Raw genomic sequence first — 18,909 nt, 5'->3', positions numbered from 1 at the left:
ACATCAGACCAAAAACTAAGAGACAATTCACAATTATAAAACAAATGACACAAGTCTTCCTCATGTGTGTTACAGAAACTGCAGGTATTATCAATGTCCATGAATTTAGAAAGAACTACTTTACATGGATAAATTTCGTGAAGTATTTTGAAATGCACCGCTTTAAGGCTACCGATGGGGAGGGGAGTCACACGATGACGCATTGACGTGGGCGTTGTGTCTGACGACACACATGGATGTGGGCGGGGTTGGATGTCCACCGCAGGCTGCAGCGAGCCCTACTTGACTCAGTCACCGGCCCGAGCGCCAACCACCTTCCCACCCTCCTTTTGTCAAACCCAGACAACAACGCATCCATTCCATTGTTGAGCAACAACAACACGAAAACAAGTCGAGAAAACCCTGTTCAGTCTATAGATGTGGAAACTACATAATTGCACAGGCTTCAGAACAACGTGAATATAAGAGACCAGTGGCACGTCAACTTCAGCCTCTTTCACACAGCGATTCCGGTAAATACACGGATAATGTGTCCCATGATTTGTTCCGGAGTTGTTTAATTTGGTTCTTTCACAGTTGTTTTCCGGAATCTGTGCGTGCTTTACACAAAACCCATAAAGACATGTGACGTTTGGATGTGAGATGTAATGCGACACGTACGTTTCACTAAAACGAAACTAACCTGAACAATCTGTGCTGCAGCGCTGATAGTGCGGAGCTGGCTCTGCCCGATCGCCGCTTCATTCCACTTTGCATGTATTTTTTTGTCGTGAAGAGTCGCAGGGTAACGTGCATCAATCACTACAACACTGCCTTTATGGTTCTGGCTTTTGTTCACACAGCGCTCGTTCCGTAATTTTCCAGAATCAGCGCGCATTGTGAAAGGGGCTTTACTAAAGCAACAGTTATGTAGCTTACTGCATTCGGTGTTTGAAAAAGAAAAAACATTAATGATCATTCTGAAATATCCTGTTGAGTATCAGCAGGCTAGGCTCTCTCTATTGCTCTGAGCTCGCTTACAGCATACATGACCGTAGTTACCTGTGATTGGCCTGGCTGTGCGTCACTCAGAAAACAACAGGCCAATCAGAAGAGAGGCTCATGAATATTAAATCGACCTGTTTTTGACAGAGCTCCTAAAAAAGGAGCTGTAAAAATATATTGAGATGGATTTTGGCACTTATACCGCAAATATATATTCTTAAGGACATCAACAACTAAAATAAACTTCCAGAAATGTCTACAATATGGGACCTTTAATATTTAGCCCCTAGAATTCATATTTTACCAGAGGAAGCCCACCACAAACCGTGTACTCCCTGGAACTCGATTTTTACCGGGGGATCTCCTCACGAAACGTGATTGGGCTACTTTTTGGGTAGTTTTGAGTAGGCTGGTTTTGTTGTGAAAACCTGGCAACCCTGCTTAATATCCAGTCTCCACCAGAGCTGCTCCCGTCATTTTTGTATTTGTGCGTGACTCAAATATAAAAGCTGCTGACGGTTAATAAAGGTTTGATGGAGTCTTGTCAGAAAGTGATAAGAATTTCAGTTTGATGGAGGTCGCCATCGTGTCGCGATGGACTTTTATTGCACGTTCGGTTCATATAAACAGCATTCGAGACGCAATACTGTAAGCTGCTATGTGAATGGGACATTTTGAGACTCACATCTGTAAGTAAATGGGGTTGTCAGTCCCACAAACTGACAGTGTAAACGTAGCCTTTCTGTGGAACGCAAAAGACATTTTAAATAATGCTGGAGCTTTTAAACTTAATGAAAATTCTGTCATTTATTACTCACCCTTATGTCGTAAGACCTTCGTTCATCTTCAGAACTCCAACTAAGATATTTCTGAATCCAAGAGCTTTCTGACCCTGCATAGACAGCAACACAACTACCACGTTCAAGGCCCAGAAAGGTAGTAAGAACATTGTTAAAATAGTCCATGTGACATCAGTGGTTTAACCATAATTTTATGAAGCTACGAGAACACTTTTTGTGCACAAAGAAAACAAAAATAACAACCATTTGTTCTCTTCCAAGTTAATCTCCACCACCATTCACAACGTGATACTCAAAAATATCTTCATTTCCATTCCAAAGATGAACGAAGGTCTTACAGGTTTGGAACGACAGAATTTATTTAATAAAGGACATAAAAAGCTTAAAAGCTCCATTAGGTGTTTGGATTGGAAAAGAAAGTCATACAGTATTAGAATGACATTAATAAGTAATTAATGACAGGATTTTCATTGTTGGCTAGTCTAATATAATCTGCATTGCTTTTAGTTAAACACTTGAACATTTTTAACTGTCTGAAACTAAAGTCAACCTGTACAATTGTGCTATTACACTACCTGTTACATCAATAAAACATGCCAAACATACTTATTGTCTTGCACATCCACAGAAGGAAGAAAGTGTGACACAGGGTACATTGTTTTGATCACTGTATTGTTCTGAAAATATTTAGTATAAAACATGTTTTTACAGGAACAGAAAAATCTATTTGATCTGTTGTTTCTCTATTTGGCGAAAGATGACCTGCAACTTCCCCACATTGTAAAGTCTCATTATAGATCATATTATCAACAACCATTTGTGATTTTTACAGCAAAGCCAAAGATCAGAGACAGATAAAAGAGATGTAGACCAGCTATCTGACACATAGACATTCAAGACAAACATCTAAATAACCTGTGATAAATCAACAGTACATCAATTAGATAAACTACACAAACAACAGTAGTGATTTACATTCAGCAGCTACGCCATGCAACACATGATCATCTATATGTTGGTCTAATAAATGATTGTGATAACTCACACATTATAACATTTGATTCAAGGGCCTGTGTGTTGATTCAGCTGGATATCCATATATCTGCTGGTTTAGATTTAAGAAAATCTTAATACTAAGGAATTATTCCTCGTTCCACAATGAAACCATTATCATCTCACTGAGTTACATTTAATCCTTGTGTATATTTTTAAGAACCGCCCGGAGCTCATCTGTTAAGCACAAAACCACAGTGAGTTACGGATTTGTTGGAGTCAAAACAAAACATCAGAAGCAGGAAATATTGCTCGGATTTTAAAGTAAAAGCTGAAATAGTGAACTTGTTCTTACCCATGTGAACAGGTTGCCCACTCTTGGAAATATTCTTTGGCATGCTTGACAAACTGTTGCTTCGCAAATTTGTTTTAGTGAAACCAGGAGGTACCAAAGCTTTTCTTTCACCAGCTACTGTACATTAAAACAGAAGACATTAGGATGCCTTTGCTTTTCATTGAAATTGTTAATAATAAAATACAGAGATTAAAGGAGAACTCCGGTGTGATATTGACCTAAAGTGTATTGAATCATGATACCGAGTGTAAACGTACCTTGCATATCTCATCTCGTCTTGTCCACTGCTGTCCGAAATCTGGGGTCAGTTAGCCGATGCTCACAACAGCTTGTCAATGAGATCAATGGGGCATCGAAGCAGTCATGTAAATAAATCACTGTTTTACGCCATTTACGAGGCACAAAGTAGCGCCACACTTCATCGGTAGACTTCCAAGGGCCCTGACATTCAAAACGCGACATTGAAAACTCATAAAAAGCACCGGTAGTTTATTTACGAGAAGATTTATACAGACAGTAACGGCAAGAAGTTTAGCGGCCGTCGCCATCTTGAATGTAGTCACGTTAAGTCGAGTGAAGAGCAGGAAGGAACGTATCAGGTTTTCAACCTATCGGGTTGTAGTTTCCTTCGTGCTCGACATTCGACTTAACGTGACTACATTCAAGATGGCGGCAATCGCTAAACTCCTTGAAGTTACTGTCTGTATAAATCTTCTCGTAAATAAACTACCGGTGCTTTTTATGAGTTTTCAATGTCGCGTTTTAAATGTCAGGGCCCTTGGAAGTCTACCGATGAAGTGTGGCGCTACTTTGTGCCTCGTAAATGGCGTAAAACAGTGATTTATTTACATGACTGCTTCGATGCCCCATTGATCTCATTGACAAGCTGTTGTGAGCATCGGCTAACTGACCCCAGATTTCGGACAGCAGTGGACAAGACGAGATGAGATATGCAAGGTACGTTTACACTCGGTATCATGATTCAATACACTTTAGGTCAATATCACACCGGAGTTCTCCTTTAAAACAACATTAGGGAAGTGATCACAGTGCTGGGACATGTTTAGTATTTGCACCAAAGAGACATCAAACTTGCTCTGACTAAAGGTATAACGCAGTTTATCATTGCAAAATTCTCACCCAAATGATCTTTGATCACAAGATGACAGTAATACAGTTCAGACAATCTCTTAAAAACAATTCAAACTGAACTCACCTGAACTGCTCTCTAGATCTGGAGGCATTGAATTCTGATGTGGCAAATATCGCCCTGTTAAAACAAAATACCATCATCAGAATGATCTGGTAGTGAACAATATTTTGTTACAGCATTTAATAATCTTTGTCAATATTAACATCAAGGTAATAGTTGAAAGTTGAAATTTTAGTATCATTACTCCAGTCACATGATCCTTCCGAAATGATTCCAATATTCTGATTTGCTGCTCAAAAAACTATGTTGAAAACAGCTATGTAGATTTTTTCCCCCACGTTTCTTTAATAAATAGAAAGTTCAGAAGAACAGCATTTATCTGAAATATGTATAATGTTACAAAATCTTTTAAAATTTCAGATAAATGATGATCTTTGGATCTTTCTTTTCATTGAAGAATCCTAAAATTCCTCAACTGTTTTAAATATTGATCATTATAATAAAAAAATGTTTCTTCAACAGCAAATCCGCATATTAGAATGATTTCTGATGGATCATGTGACACTGAAGACTGAAGTAATGATGAATAAATTACATTTTAAATATTTCACAATATTACTGCTTTTGCTGTATTTTGGATCAAATAAATGCAGGCTTGGTGAGCAGAAGAGACTTCTTTAAAAAACAAAAATCCTACTGTTCAAAACCTTTTAAATAGTAGTGTACATTGCACAACACAAAGGCAGCTGTTAAGAACGTGGAAATGCTGGAATGGAAAATGTTTGTAATGAGTCTTTAAATAGAAATTTGAGGTGTTGGGCTATTGGTGTTACCTGGAAGACGTGGGAGGACAGGAGGTGGATGATTTGCTGCCTCATCCAACATATACTCTCCACCAGCTGGAAAACACAAGCAAATATTAGCTGAGGATAACCATCATGCATTAGAAACACACATTTACAACTATTAATCAAAGTAAATCAACTGCAAACCCCTCAATTCACAGCAATCACCTGAGACATTGAGGTAGGTTCTTTCATGCGAGTTTGGTTCTGAACCGGATCTGTGATTCCTCGGGACTGAACATGCAAATCGAAAGAGTCACATTACATTGCATGCCTTCTAAAGCTGTCAGTTTAAATTAAACACCCATTAAACCCAATGCACGTTTAAAAGAATAGATGCGTTCATTAACAGTATGTATTTGTGCATAAAGATGATTTAAAGATGTATTACCTGGTTTTGGAGGTGGTGCTGGTGAAGTAGTCGAAAGGACTTTGGGGCATTGCACAATTGTCTCACCACTGTCATTATCAGACTCAGCAAATGCTGAAAAAGGACAAAAACAGGACTAGTATAAATCAGGCCTATATGACGTTGCCAGTTATTTCTCTTAAGACTGCTTTGCTTGCATTGAAATGAAAGTCATTTAAAAAAGCTAGGTAAGTTCATTAACAAAATGAATTTGTGCTTAAAGATGATTTCCAGATGTATTACCTGGTTTTGGGGGTGTCACTGGTGGGCTGGGTTTGGCACACTGCACACTTCTCTCACCGTTCTCCTTATCGGTATCAGTAAATGCTGAAAGCGAGAAAAAAAGAATAGTACCTAACTTTTTCTTTAATGCGAAATAAGCCCATGGGTGAGACTTCCGGTTCATTAGCCACTATAGGGAAATAATGAGAAGAAAAACAATGTGCAATAAATGGTAAAACTGTTTGCACTATAAAACAGTGTGCTCATAATTAAAATATTATGGTAATATACCAATTTGCAATATTAAGCAGCAAAATAGCTTAAAATAGCTGAATGCGGATGAAACCGGAAGCCATACCCATAAAATGTACAAATTTATCCACTCTTGCGGTAAGAAAATGTGAATAAATCAGGCCTATTAATCTGACCCACACAAGGTTGCCAGATATTTCTTTTAGACTGCTTTGCTGTAAAACTCCAATGTCTGCCCTACTGGAGAATGTACGTCTCTACTGTCTAACATTCAACTGTAAAATCAACATTAACAAACAATGCCAGCATTCATGAAAGTCAGAAAAAGAGAACCAAAACCACCAGTTTCATCTAGTATGGAATGACAAGTATTATTACAGGCTACTGAACAAACTAGTTCTCAACCAGTGTTTATGCAAATTATAATCATACTGAAAAAGCACCGTTTTAGCTCTAGCAAGTTTGCAAGCACTTTTTGAATTTATTTCACAATTGTTTTTGTCTCAAATTTATTCTGAATTAAAGCTTGAAACATCATTTAATGGAGTGAAGGAATCTGTTTAATTTAAACATGGCTAAAAAATGTTAGTTTATTAATTTAGTAAGCAAACATTTAAAAAAAAATAATTCTTGGAAAAAAATGTTTTGTGCAATGTATTTTTGTATGTTCACACAGCAAAGAAAAAAATGCCATGTCTACATTAATTAATTTTAAGCAATGCTGTCAAAATTAGCGTTGAGGCAGGCGATTAATTTGTCCAGTTTAACGGTGTTAAAAATATTTAATGGGGTTGGCCACCCCTATCAAACTGCTGCTTCTGTCTCTTTTTTTCCTTGACAAGAAGTGCATTTTTTTAAACTGCAGAATGTCTTTACGACCACATCAAACTGGAGACTTTTCAGACCTGCCGGGCACTAGTCAAATGAGCATTGGAAAGGTAGAGGTGACAAGGAAGCTTCAGCAGAACATCAATGAACTGCGGTCAGGTGAGATGTTGTCAGGCCATATGACGGTAAAAACTAATTTTCCTGTCAGTCGTTATACTGCACTCAAAGCACACATGCTTCAATTGCACGCACAAATGAGGCGGCGCGCGTTTAAGCCCGTGTCATTTTCTACTAAAGCATGAATAAAGCTACGAGCATGCATGTCAGATCCGCGACACATTCAGCAGCGGCAGCTCTTAAAGTAATAGCAGCCAAATAAGCTAATAACCCAGCTGTTATGATGTCTAATTATCAAAGAACAAAGAAAAAAAGGGGAAATCAATAACATTTGTAGCTTTAAGGATTCGTCTGTTTTTAATTTAGTATTTAGTGTTTGATCACTTTATTCAATTTCTGTGTATTTCCTACTTGCTGAAGGGCACAAGTAAATAATGGGTTTATGTGAAGATTGTTTTAAGTTCACTTGAATTAGTACTTGTTATTTTTTAAAGTCTATTAAATGTTAGTGATAGTGATAGTTGTTCATGAGTCCCTTGTTTGTTCTGAACAGTTAACTGCTAACTGTTCTTCAGAAAAATCCTTCAGGTTCCAAAAAAAATCTTTGGTTTTCCAGCATTTTTGTGTATTTGAACCCTTTCCAACAATGACTGTTTGATTTTGAGATCAGTCTTTTCACACTGAGGACAACTGAGGGACTCATATGCAACTATTACAGAAGGTTCAAACGCTCACTGATGCTCCAGAAGGAAAAACAATGCATTAAGCCTAAAATTCTTCTAAAATTTTGCCTAAATGTCATATTTTTTTCATTTAGCACTGCTCTTCAGAAGCTACAGAAGAGAGTTATAAAATTCCCAGAAGACAAAATAAGTTAAATTTACCCTGATCTTCAAATGTATATGGTTTCTATACCAATTTAATGATTGAATGTGAAATTATTGCAATAAAAGTATATTTAAAATTTAAAATCGTGATTAATTTCAGAAACATTGTGAGATTAATTGTGTGATTGAATCACTACTTAAGTGATACAGCACTCATTTTAAGTAAAAGTGAGAGCAATAGTGGAATCGTTCATCTCAGCATGCCAACAATTGTAGTGGTTTCTACAAATTTCTGCGACGGAGTGACCTTATTTTGTAGCCTACATGTCATTCATCATTGTAAACATTTTCCATATGCATTATTCATACTGGCAAGTATCTCAGTCTGGTTGACAAACAAGTTTTTTCCTAATTACGTTTGGAAAAACACTACTAAAATGGTCTCTTACTGATACTTTTCGCATAGAAGTCCTCCATCACAAGAGGTTCCAAAACCCCATTGGTCTTCTCCAGCAGGCAGTTAACCACATCATGCAGGGTCTTACAGGTGATCTGTGTGTTTATGAACATGGTGTGAACACACTCACATTGTCCGATACATCAATGCACATACCAGAGTAAAAGATTTGATTGTGGCGATAAGCTAAAAGTGTGTGTTTGCTCACTGGAAAAGCATTTACCACTAAATACACAAAAGCAAACATACCCTGTAATATGCAAAAACTGCAGTTCTAGGGTGTGGTTTAAGATAAAGTGAAGATATAGAGCTGCTCAAAACAAATTATCACAGGTATCTAAAATCATGTGGTAAGTTCCAAGAAATGTTTAATGTATAACACATCGGTTGTACTGATCCACTGCATCTGATTCCCAACACTGACCCATAAAACTTTTTCTTATCAGAACTTCCTCTTCGCTTTCAGAGCAATAACATATTAAGACTCTGTACAAAGTGTATTTGGCAAGAGCTTGGAGTTCACACAAAATTACAAGTTTGTGGACTGACAGTTTTCCAGACTCAAGGTCTTATCGTGCATACTGTGAATGTAATCTATTATTTATATGAGGCTTGTAACCTAAAGTAATAAAAGAACATAAGCTATGACTTACAGGAGTCTCGAGGGCAATGTCGAATCCTCCTTCTTTCCTCCGAGACACACGATAATGTCTGTATACTGGTCTTTAGGGCACAAGATAGATTCATTCTTAACTAATACAGGTATATTCAGTTTTATTAAAGCAGAACTTCCCTGACCATTGTGTCACATGCTTTATTAAATGGATCAAGGTCTAAGGTTCAAGATTGTTCTACGAGCAATTCAGATGACCAAGTTAAATTTAAATGAAGTTGTCCAAGTCATCCAGCAATGTATGATAATGCATTCGCAAGCTGTTTTACCCGTTAACATCTTGCCGCGTAGTGAGCGCGAAAGACGTCCCATCACGACCCGGCCGCAGTAGAAGGTTTCCCCGATCAGCGTTCCTTTCCAGTAAGTATTCAGCTTCGACACGAGTGACATTATGATAACACCTGCACAAAGCATTATTGCATTATTATATAACTGCACAAAGCATCATTGTATTATTATGATTACACAACAGCCATGGTTATTTTAGTTCATATGTTTCACTTTGTTCACATAGTGCTGGGCGTTTTGTAGGATTCTGGCAGTTTTTTCCCTGACTTTGTCTTCACATGAATCGGGATGCATGAAACAGTTGCAGAAACACTGCATTTTAATCATGATTCAAGCAAACATGCTCCAGCATGAGCAGCTTTTGATGTAAATTAGATTGTATAATTTCAAAATTAAGCAAAAACAAAATGGTCTGACCTTAGCTTTGTGAAATTCTGCCACATAAAACGAAAAACAAAAACGCAAACGGGCTGAATGAGATGCAAATTCACTCTCTGACAGCAGGTGGCACTTATGGAACAGCAACAATACAGCGTTTCCTTATTTACTGCTATAAACAAAGCAACACTGCGCTTTCAAATACTACTTTAATATGCATTATACGGAGGTACAATTAAAATAAAATACTATCTACACTTTTTTCAAGACAGATCGCCCTCAGAGATATATTAATTTATACAATAGTTCTTTCTGGTCTTCAAATCTGATTGGCTGATAAGAATGTGATATTACAGCAATATCAAAACTCCAACATCTGTTTCACAGTTTGTAATCATATCACTCCACTTTTTAGAGAGAGTGTCATGGCGGACCCCAAATCCAGTATCATTTTAAAAATATTACTGTTTTTGTGTCACGGAATGTAGTTGTAAGAGGTTTTCAGGCGAGAATGTACTTGTTTATAGTTCAAATATGCAGTTTGTTAATAAAGATAACATCTTTTTAAAAATTAGCTTCAACGTTTTTGGACAACGGCTCCAGATGGTCAGTGGGCGTTCAGCGCTCGTGAATCCTCCCGAGAGCGGTCTTAAAGGAGAACTCCGGTGTGATTTTGACCTAAAGTGTATTGAATCATGATACCGAGTGTGAACGTACCTTGCATATCTCATCTCGGTTTGTGTCCAGCAGTCCGAAATCTGGGGTCAGTTAGCCGATGCTCACAACAGGTTGTCAATGAGAGTCAATAGGGCATCGAAGTAGCGATGTAAATAAATCACTGTTTTACGCCATTTACGAGGCACAAAGTAGCTCCACACTTCATGGGTAGACTTCCAAGGGCCCTGACATTTAAAACGAGACATTGAGAACTCAGAAAAAGCACCGGTAGTTTATTTACAAGAAGATTTATACAGACATTACCTGGAAGAGAAAATCCGGTCGCTGCCATCTTGAACTTAGTCACGATAAGTCGAGTGTCGAGCACCAAGGAATTTATCAGGTTATCAACTTATCAGATTGTAGTTTCCTTCGTGCTCGACACTCGACTTATCGTGACTAAATTTAAGATGGCGGCGACCGGTCTGTTCCTGGTGGAAAATGTCTGTATAAATCTACTTGTAAATAAACTACCGGTGCTTTTTCTGAGTTCTCAATGTTTCGTTTTAAATGTCAGGGCCCTTGGAAGTCTACCAATGAAGTGTGGAGCTACTTTGTGCCTCGTAAATGGCGTAAAACAGTGATTTATTTACATGGCTTCTCCGATGCCCGATTCACTCTCATTGACAACCTGTTGTGAGCATCGGCTAACTGACCCCAGATTTCGGACTGCTGGACACAAACCGAGATGAGATATGCAAGGTACGTTCACACTCGGTATCACGATTCAATACACTTTAGGTCAATATCACACCGGAGTTCTCCTTTAACACAGCCAGATCTTCTGGAATTTACAGCTGGCTCTATAGTGGTTAAATATGAGTTGTAATTTGTTTTGGAGAATTTGTCTTAGGTCCCATTAATCTATTATTTGTTCCAGAGAAGACAGTTTTGGCGTCAGCGTAATTCAAACTGGTTTACTGTTTGAACTGGTATATAACCCAGCACTATGTTCACATGAACAACAGATATTGCTAGTAATGACAGTCTTTTACATTCATTTAAAGGGTTACTCCACCCCAAAATGAAAATTTTCTCATTAATCACTTACCCTCATGTCGTTCCAAACGTGTAAAAGCTTCGTTCATCTTCGGAACACAATTTAAGATATTTTGGATGAGGGAGGTTTGTAACTGTCTCATTGACTGCCACGTAAATAACACTGTCCGCAATCATCATTCATCCAGAATATCTTTGTGTTCCGAAGACGAATGAAGCTTTTATAGGTTTAAAAAGACATGGAAGTAAGTGATTATGTAAATGTTATGACTGACAAAACAATACATTATTAAAGGTAAGTGTGGAATTTCTGTATCACAGTCAAAAATAGTTTTCCCAGTAGCATAAGAAGTTTGTTGACTTTTCGTATTAAGCTGGAAGAGGGTATTTAAACATCAAAAATATTACACACATCACCTTTAACCTTTGATGTTTTGTTGTCATTTTCAAAGCAAGTGTTTTTTACTTACGCAGGCATGTCTGACTGTACAGTAACATAATGACTCTCAGGAGCCGATGATGGTGATGAAGATGAAAGAAGCCGCTGCCTTATTTTCTCTTTCTCTATTATTTCCTTCATCAAGTGAATCTGGCCAGGCAGCAGGTTCAGAGAACATGGCACAGATAACTGAAGGACAGAAACAGTGAGAATTATTATATAATTTGGGTATGACAGGACTGTTTCTCATACATGCTGACAAAACAATAAGTCATATAGAGGTGCTGACAATTTATCATATTTATTTATATAAAACAAAATTCTGGTATAGTGAACATTAGCCTTAGAGATCAAGAAGGACGAGTATCAGAAATCACAGCATAATTGCCTCTATACATGAATAAAGGTTGGTCAATGTGCCTTGCTTAACAAACACTGATAAAATTCTTTAGCATTATCTGATAACTACTTCAATAGCTGAAGTGTAAATGCATATTAGGACATATCCTTCAAATATTGTACCTTCATATTTTTGACGTCTTTATTCTTTCACTTTGGCAAAATGGGTTTACTTGGCAATAAGACCTCCATAAAAGTCTAAATATATCAATAATGTTCAAAGTTCTAAATCTTCATGAAAAAATAGGGGAAAATTTCCCATTTTCAAATGATTTTTGTTTTCCATTTATAACCAATTTTAGACTCCATTAAATATGTTTTTCAAAATCTCAACTAACTTTAGAAATAGAGAGCAAGTATCCTTTCCAGAGTTCTCGGGTCTCAAGGTTGGGGGCCTGAGAAAACAGAGGGAAAATGCATTATGGGTACCTGTGTATTATTAGATTTACAGTTTTTTTTTCAATCGCTAACAAGCGCTTACCCATACTTCAGATACTTTTTCTAAACTCTTAACACAGATTCACACCTACAAAACACAATTGGCCAAATGGATAATTTTCTTCTCAAAAATACATTTTGTTAAATATATACTAACTCTTCATTTCAAAACAGAACACATCTTACTCTGCACACACTAACTTTACCAAAACACTGGAAATCTGACTCAAAATGAAATTATTCTGTCAAAGAATAACACTTGTTTTCACTTCACAAAGTACATGCAGTCAATCTAAGTACACCAGGTTTCAAAATACTGGCTATTGTTGACATTACAAAAACTGCATAGACTTTTATGTTTCAGTTTTACAGGTATTTGCATGCAAAACATGCAATCCATCGTTTTGACACTAAATTTCTTGGTTGGGAACTGTATGTCCACATGTACATGTAATGTTCACATTCAAAAGCATTCAAGTAAAAAGCAAATAAGTTTTTTTTTCCTTTACTGTTTACTACAGGAGATACAGTAGAAACACGGTATGATAGAACAGAAAAAGCTTTACAATATTGCTTACAGTGAGCAAAATATCCATGAAACAGAGCATTCTGAACAAAAAAACAACAGCAAAAAACCCAGATAAAAAAAGAGAGGGGGGGGGGGGTGTCTAAAAAAAAAAAAGCACAAATTACTGTATCTAATCTCTGCGAACTTCAGGGTTAGGCCACATGATTCCAAAAACATTACTCCTCAAAGTCCTCCTTTTACTGTAAGTGTAAATGTAATAGAAAAAATAACCCCTGCTACTGAGTCTAAGCCAGACCGCAATCAGCTGTGGTTGGCCCAATTTACCCAACATAAATCAGCTGTGTGTCAATTATTCAATTGTTTGTTTATTATCAGCTGAGATATATTTTTGATATTGATATTGTTTTTGAACTGATATCTTTGCAGAAGCAGAGGTTTTTATACTGTATCTAAGGTTTGGAATATTGTTTTTGCTATTGTGGGATGTTGTGTGTTAACATTCGTAAATACTACAAAAACAATCCATAATTTTGTTCGGCGGTATAGCATGTCTGTTAAGAAAATGTAAGCATTGTGGAAATGTGTCCACTGACTGCATATTGGGTGAAAACTGAAAACGACATGAAATGTGTGAATGGTATGGCCACAAAAGACCGATGCTGTGCTAATTGTGTTTAGAGTTTTGAAAATGTGACAACTAATCGGACAAACGCTTGTTAGCGACTGAAAAAACTGTAAATAACTCAAAAACAAGTGCAAGTGTATAGCAGTAATATAAAAGTTAAGATTCTTTTTGTTAGTTTTACATAAAAGGATAGAGATAGGAGGCGGCCTACAGTCATCTTGACGTCTTCATTTTTCATGTGCAGAGTGAAACTCGCAGCGTCCAGGTTTCGGTCACGACAGCAGTCATCCGTCACATTGATGAGATCGGAGAGCTCCAACTTCTCTACATACTATATTCACAAGCATAAGCAAACAGTTGATGCACAAATAAACGGTTCTACTGTATATGCAGACAAACATGCACTACCAGTCAAAGGTTTTTGAACAGTAAGATTTTTTTTTTTTTTAAAGACGTCTCTTCTGTTGACCAAGCCTGCATTTATTTGATCCAAAGTACAGCTAAAACAGTAAAACTCTGAAATATTTGTATCATTTAAAACAGCTGCTTTCTATTTGAATATATTTTAAAATATAATTTATTGTTGTGATTTCAAAGCTGAATTTTTAGCATCATTATTCCAGACACATAATCCTTCAGAAACCATTCTAATATTCAGATTTGCTGCTCAAAAAAAAAATTATGTTGAAAACAGCTAGATTTTTTTCATTTTTCTTTGATGAATAGATAGATCAAAAGAACAACATTTATCTAAATAGAAAATGTAACGTTATAAATGTCTTTATGATCACATCCTTGCTGAATACAAGTATTAATTTCCTTCTCCCATATATTAAATAATAAAAATATTTCAAAATGGTACAGTTTTTGCTGTACTTTTGATCAAATATATGCAGGCTTGGTCAGCAGAAGAGACTTCTTCTTTGAATGCATTATTGCAAATGTACATGTTAGGAAATGCCCACACACATTGCTACATAGTAAAACTAAATTGAAAAGGCAGCTTGTAAAAATCACTTACAACACTGTCTTTGTTGTTATTGTAGAAAAACAGTGAATTGCCACATAAACTGGTCCATAGTTTACGGCCCATCTGTGGAAAAAAAAAGAGAAAAGAAATATTTACTGAGAAGTAATACATTTTCTGAATAATATTTAAAATAAATAATGACTAAAAAAAGAACAAACATTTATTCATTTTGCATTATTACATTTCTATGTATTTCCAGGTTTAAATTCGATTTTTAATCCCAGATTGTGTTTTCACAAACTGCGTATTTTGTCATTATTGACGATGGTTGAGTTCATTCATGAAATACATACATGTGGAAAGACTGAACCAGTTTTTAAGAATTAAAAGAATGAAGGAAACAATGAAAAATTCTTTTCTTCATAATAAATGCTTCAGAAACACAACTTGACCTAGAGACATGACTAGTTTATAGTCATTTTAAACAGTTGGCATAAAATTAGATTGTTATAAGACTAAAACGAGTTATAATCCTAAACTTTTAGGAATGTGTATCGACAAAGTGCAAATTGTGATGCAAAATATTTACCCTGTGCTGACCTGCAATAAATAATAATGAAACAAACAAAAGATAAAAAAAAAATGTCACAAATGACCTCTACCAGCTGGATGTAAGCTAAGAAATCCGTCTTTACTAAAACCATCGTCATTAAATGCAAATCTTTAATCAGTAGTGTTAGATCTGCACGCAAGTATGCCACCAGACCAGTTTTTTTGTTGACATTTCCACTTTTGTAGGAAAGGTTTTTCCATATTGCGACAGACACTTACGTAACAAAACGTAACACTGTTTGCTTTCTTCAGGACCACTGGTCACATCTTTACATTTGGTGTAATTACTATTTACTCACATTGAAATGTAAAGCATTTCATAAAACATGCTGTGTCCATAAATACTGCTAAAAAATGCACATAATCCTGCTACATTGGTCAGGGTTAGTATGGTTGGCTTGAAAAATCAAATATTAGGTGCTATTTTTCCACTAAATTGCAATAAAAATTCATATATACAAGTAAAACTTAAGATATAACTAACATGTAAGTGGATTTAAGGCATACGTAAATTTTGATATAGAGGAAGTTAAAACCACAAAATATGATATGTTTAAGATTAACCATGAAAGAATTTAGAAAACTGTTAGAAAGTGCCATTTAGAAAGGGGTGGTACTACAGATATACTGGGATAAACCAGATTAAAAATTTACAGTAACACTAGTAACGTATGACATCGTAAAAGATAATAAAGCATGGTTATGCTATGATAGTTCACATTGCTGAACTCTAAGTGAAGCACAGTAAACAGTAAGCTTTTTTATTTAGTACAGACCTGAATAAGATATTTCACCTAAAAAAATGTTTACATATAGTCCACAAGAGAAAATAAGAGTTGAATATATAAAAATGAACCCATTCAAAAGTTTACATCCCCTTGATTCTTGTTGAGTGTTGTTACCTGAATGATCCACAGCTGTTTTTTTGTTTAGTGATCGTTGTTCATGAGTTCCTTGTTTGTCCTGAACAGTTAAACTGCCTGCTGTTCTTTAAAAACAATCTTTCAGGTCCCACAAACTGTTTAGTTTTTCAGCATTTTTGTGTATATTTGAACGCTTTCCAACAATGACTGTATGATTTTGAGATTCATCTTTTCACACTGAGGACAACTGAAGTACTCATATGCAACTATTACAGAAGGTTCAAACACTGATGCTACAGAAGGAAACGTAATGCATTAAGAGGAACTTTTAAACTGTTTTCATTTGAAGATCAGGGTAAACGTAACTTGTTTTGTCTTTTGTGGATGTACGATACTTAGGCAAAATAAGAAAAATGTACACATTCACATTCCGTTCAAAAGTTTACACCCCTGGCTCTTAATGCATTGTGTTTCCCTCTGAAGCATCAATGAGCATTTGAACCTACTGTAATAGTTGCATAAGAGTCCCTCAGTTGTCCTCAGTGTGAAAAGATGGATCTTAAAATCATACAGTCATTGCTGGAAAGGGTTCAAATTCACAAAAATGCTGAAAAACCAAAGAATCTGTAGGACCTAAAGGACTTTTCTGAAGAACAGCAGGCAGTTCAGGTTCATGACAAACAAGGAACTCATCAACAACTATCATTAAACCAAAAAAAAAAAAAAAAAACACAGCTGTGGATCATTCAAGTAACAAGACAGTATTAAGAATCAAGTGCATGTAAACTTTATAAATTCAACTATCTTTTGGACTGTATGTAAATGTCTTATCAGAAATATTCAGGTCAGTACTAAATAAAAAATAACATGCATTTTATATTATCCCTCTTATTTTGGTAAAATAATTAACATTTTGCAGATTCTGCAAGGTGTATGTAAACGTTTGCCTTCAACTGTATATGCCTCTTTCTTTTTATGCAAAACAGAGACTTGAAAAATGTTCATTTAAAGTGGTAACATCTATTGAACCGCCTAAAAATACGAATGAATACATTTGACTAAATGGGTTACACGAATTGATTGAACCGTTAAGCGTCCGGTGAAGTATCGCTTTTTAAGGGAAAAAAAAGTTACACCTTTTGCACAATATAACCCCAACTATTTAAACTACACAAATAATAAAGATACAGCAACGTGTAGGAGGAAAATCTCGTGACAGTATCTTTAACCCCAAGCATCCAAGCTATAAAAACACACTGACTTACTTTGTCCTTGATTGATTTCTTTTCCAGAAATCCTTCGTAATAGCATGATGGCAGCTGAGATCTCACACGTCTATAGCGATTTGCTGCTGCCATAAGTTAACACTTCCAAACTTCTTAGAAAACAGTGCGAGTATTTGAAAGAAAAGGCTTTAATGTCCACCTGCGCGTTCAATGCGTTATTAAACTTTCAAATACATATCAGAGCTCACGTGCTAACGCTTCATAAGAAGTTAGTGACGAACAGAAAGCTTGTGGACCACAAGTAACACACCCGTCGTCAAATGCCTATTTGAAGCGGTCTACGTGTGTCATCCTAGTCCCCCACCCCCTTTACCTGTACACAGGTGAGTCAGGTCAGGTGAGCTCGAGGGTTGCCGGGAGGCACGAAAGTCCCGCCTATTTAGAAGAAGCGTGAAGCTGGCTGCAGACAAATAACCACCCCCGTAGGCACGTACACGAAAGCATACAGGAAAATACCCGGTTTAAAGTAACGCCAATTTCCAAAACGCTTCCGGTAAATGAACGCTTTGATAACAACTTTACGGAAGGCTTATTCACTAAGTAGATGACATGTAACCAGCAATTTAGGGTTATCCCAAAATTTCTCATACATAGTTACACTACTTTTCCTGGAGGGGAAAGTGGGGTAAGATGACCCTTTTTCCCTTAAGATAGGAGATCTTATCTTAAGATCATTTTAAATGATCAAAATATATCTATTACAAAGGGCTCTAAATATATGGCTTCTTAAAAAGTGTTTCAGTGGCTCAATTTGCCCCAGGTTGGGATAAGTTGACCAACGTAAAATTTTAAAAAGATAATTTTCCTGTTTTAAAAACTAACTTAATAATTACATTTCATTTTACAAATTATATTTCTTTTCATTAAGCTTTAACATAAAAACAACCAAATTAAATTTAAGTTGCAATTCTGAAATAACAGCAAAGTTGAAATCTTCCCAAAAACAGACTAAACTGAGTTGAGTAAAGTAAAAAAATAAAAAACTGAATTAGAATGAAGAATGAATGTCACTAATACTTCTAAACATTTTAGTCAAAAGATTCTAGGCATGGTAGCTCTTCAGTGTCGAACAAACCATTAGGGACTATAGATGGAAAGATACTGTATATGAGATTATAATGTGATGAAAAGCATACTCTGGTTTTTATCAGAGAAGGATTGGGTACACTTGTACACTGACCCTATCAAATAAAATAATATGTATATACACTACCAGTCAAAAGCTTTTGAACAATAAGATTTTTATTGTTTTTTAAAGAAGACTGCATCAAATTTTGAAATATTTTCACTATTTGAAATAACTTTTCTATTTGAATATATTTTAAAATCTAATTTATTTTAGCACCATTACTTCAGTTACATGATCCTTCAGAAATCATTGTAATATTCTGATTTGCTGCTCAAAAAACATTTATTGTTATTATTATGTTGAAAACAGCTGAGTAGAATTT

The 18,909-nt window shown here is 36.0% G+C and overlaps 1 protein-coding gene across 4 annotated transcripts; it reads right to left on the bottom strand.

Moving 5' to 3' along the window:
• Window positions 1–2,118: 2,118 nt before the first annotated feature.
• On the bottom strand, window positions 2,119–17,758 carry stap2b (signal transducing adaptor family member 2b). Of its 4 annotated transcripts, none has more exons than XM_073818725.1 (15): window positions 17,438–17,758; window positions 14,749–14,820; window positions 13,939–14,058; window positions 12,474–12,530; window positions 11,768–11,925; window positions 9,185–9,316; window positions 8,896–8,965; window positions 8,235–8,337; window positions 5,783–5,866; window positions 5,522–5,614; window positions 5,299–5,364; window positions 5,119–5,184; window positions 4,349–4,402; window positions 3,133–3,249; window positions 2,119–3,014 (listed from the first exon to the last, which is right to left on the bottom strand). In XM_073818725.1, the coding sequence occupies exons 1-15, from the start codon at window positions 17,528–17,530 to the stop codon at window positions 2,974–2,976; spliced, it is 1,326 nt and encodes a 441-aa protein (XP_073674826.1). In that variant the 5' UTR covers window positions 17,531–17,758; the 3' UTR covers window positions 2,119–2,973. The 4 variants fall into 4 exon arrangements, with proteins under 4 accessions (XP_073674826.1, XP_073674827.1, XP_073674828.1 ...); XM_073818726.1 differs by having other exon boundaries at window positions 3,133–3,246; XM_073818727.1 differs by lacking the exon at window positions 5,299–5,364.
• Between the last annotated feature and the right edge of the window lie 1,151 nt (window positions 17,759–18,909).

This window comes from Garra rufa, chromosome 15 (genome assembly GCF_049309525.1).
Source record: "Garra rufa chromosome 15, GarRuf1.0, whole genome shotgun sequence".
Classification (NCBI taxonomy): domain Eukaryota; kingdom Metazoa; phylum Chordata; class Actinopteri; order Cypriniformes; family Cyprinidae; genus Garra; species Garra rufa.
Note: the sequence above shows the minus strand (reverse complement) of the source record. Positions and strands in the feature narration are given on the sequence as shown.